Source organism: Cyprinodon variegatus, unplaced genomic scaffold (assembly GCF_000732505.1).
Source record: "Cyprinodon variegatus isolate N-32 unplaced genomic scaffold, C_variegatus-1.0 Scaffold119, whole genome shotgun sequence".
Lineage (NCBI taxonomy): Eukaryota > Metazoa > Chordata > Actinopteri > Cyprinodontiformes > Cyprinodontidae > Cyprinodon > Cyprinodon variegatus.
In genome coordinates this window covers 965,574-966,630 of record NW_015150572.1, presented here as the reverse complement: position 1 = coordinate 966,630, position 1,057 = coordinate 965,574, and the positions used below count along the sequence as shown (strand labels likewise).

Here is a 1,057-nt window from a genome sequence, read left to right as displayed (position 1 = left end):
GCTTGTTTGTTTTTCAACGTTCTCTCTTGTTCCACAGTGTTTGACATCTTGGTGACGTTCTTGGAGACTGGCAGCTGGACACAAGCACTGCAGACGTGGTTTCCTGCAGGAAAGGGTTATGTCATTTCACCGGGGAACTCCGAGCGTCTTCTTGCTAAAACACAGACTCTGCAGGAGGAGTAATAAATGTTGAGTACTTTATTTATTCCAGAGGACGCTACCCTGCAAAGACTCCTAATGGTTACTGCTAGGAGTCAGTGCACGATGATGTATTTATGTTTCACCTGGAGTCCAGTTATCAAGGCTGAACGTTTGGACATTAGACCAAATTTTGGTCTGTTTCCAGCCGTATCTATGACACCCAGTAGAACAGTTAGTTCTCAGCCAGCTGGAGATTGAGTTTAAACTCAGATTGTTGATGGGAGAGATTTGCATTTTGCTACAGAACAAAAAAAGTCCCTAATTTCTTATTTTATTTATTTAAAAAGTACCTCCCAAATGTTTGATCTTTCTTGCAGTGTTCTTACCTGCCTTTCAGCAAGGCATGTCCTTCTTTTCTACAGAGTGGCGACTTTTATAGGCTTTTCTCACTCCCAAAGATGTTAATGTAGAGCTCTAATGTGAAATACTTAATGGTATTTGACGGGAAGTTCAGGGACTGACATGGTCTTATAACTTGTACATAAAGAAACATGGCTTTAAGGAGTGATCGTAGAGTTGATTTGGATTTTTTTACTTTTCACATCACAGTTTAACCCTTTCATGCAGTGAAAAAGGATTAAAAATCAATGTTTCCTATATGTGGATTATATAATTTTCACCTGACTTCATTGGACAACTGTGAAATATTGGAAAACTTGTTTTATATATATATATAATTTTTTTTTTTATTGTTGTGAGTCATTCTGGATAAAGCAGGAAGAACTGCATCACATAGATCTTCTGTAACCTTTTAAATCCAAGGAGCCATTTTACTCTAAGACCAGCTATATAAAAGTATTTCAGAGTGGCTAATACCACATGACATTTCAATAAATGACAATTTATTTCTTTAAAG

The 1,057-nt window shown here is 37.2% G+C and overlaps 1 protein-coding gene across 3 annotated transcripts in view; it reads left to right on the top strand.

Annotated features, from left to right (window-relative positions):
* The window catches only part of trmt10b (tRNA methyltransferase 10B), a 4,718-nt gene extending 3,862 nt beyond the window's left edge, over nt 1-856 (top strand). For all 3 annotated transcript variants that reach the window (XM_015375453.1, XM_015375454.1, XM_015375455.1), the window contains one exon: nt 38-856. In XM_015375453.1, the coding sequence (XP_015230939.1) occupies nt 38-183 (146 nt within the window). In that variant the 3' untranslated portion in view covers nt 184-856. The remainder of the gene's footprint in view (nt 1-37) is intronic.
* Nucleotides 857-1,057: the final 201 nt, after the last annotated feature.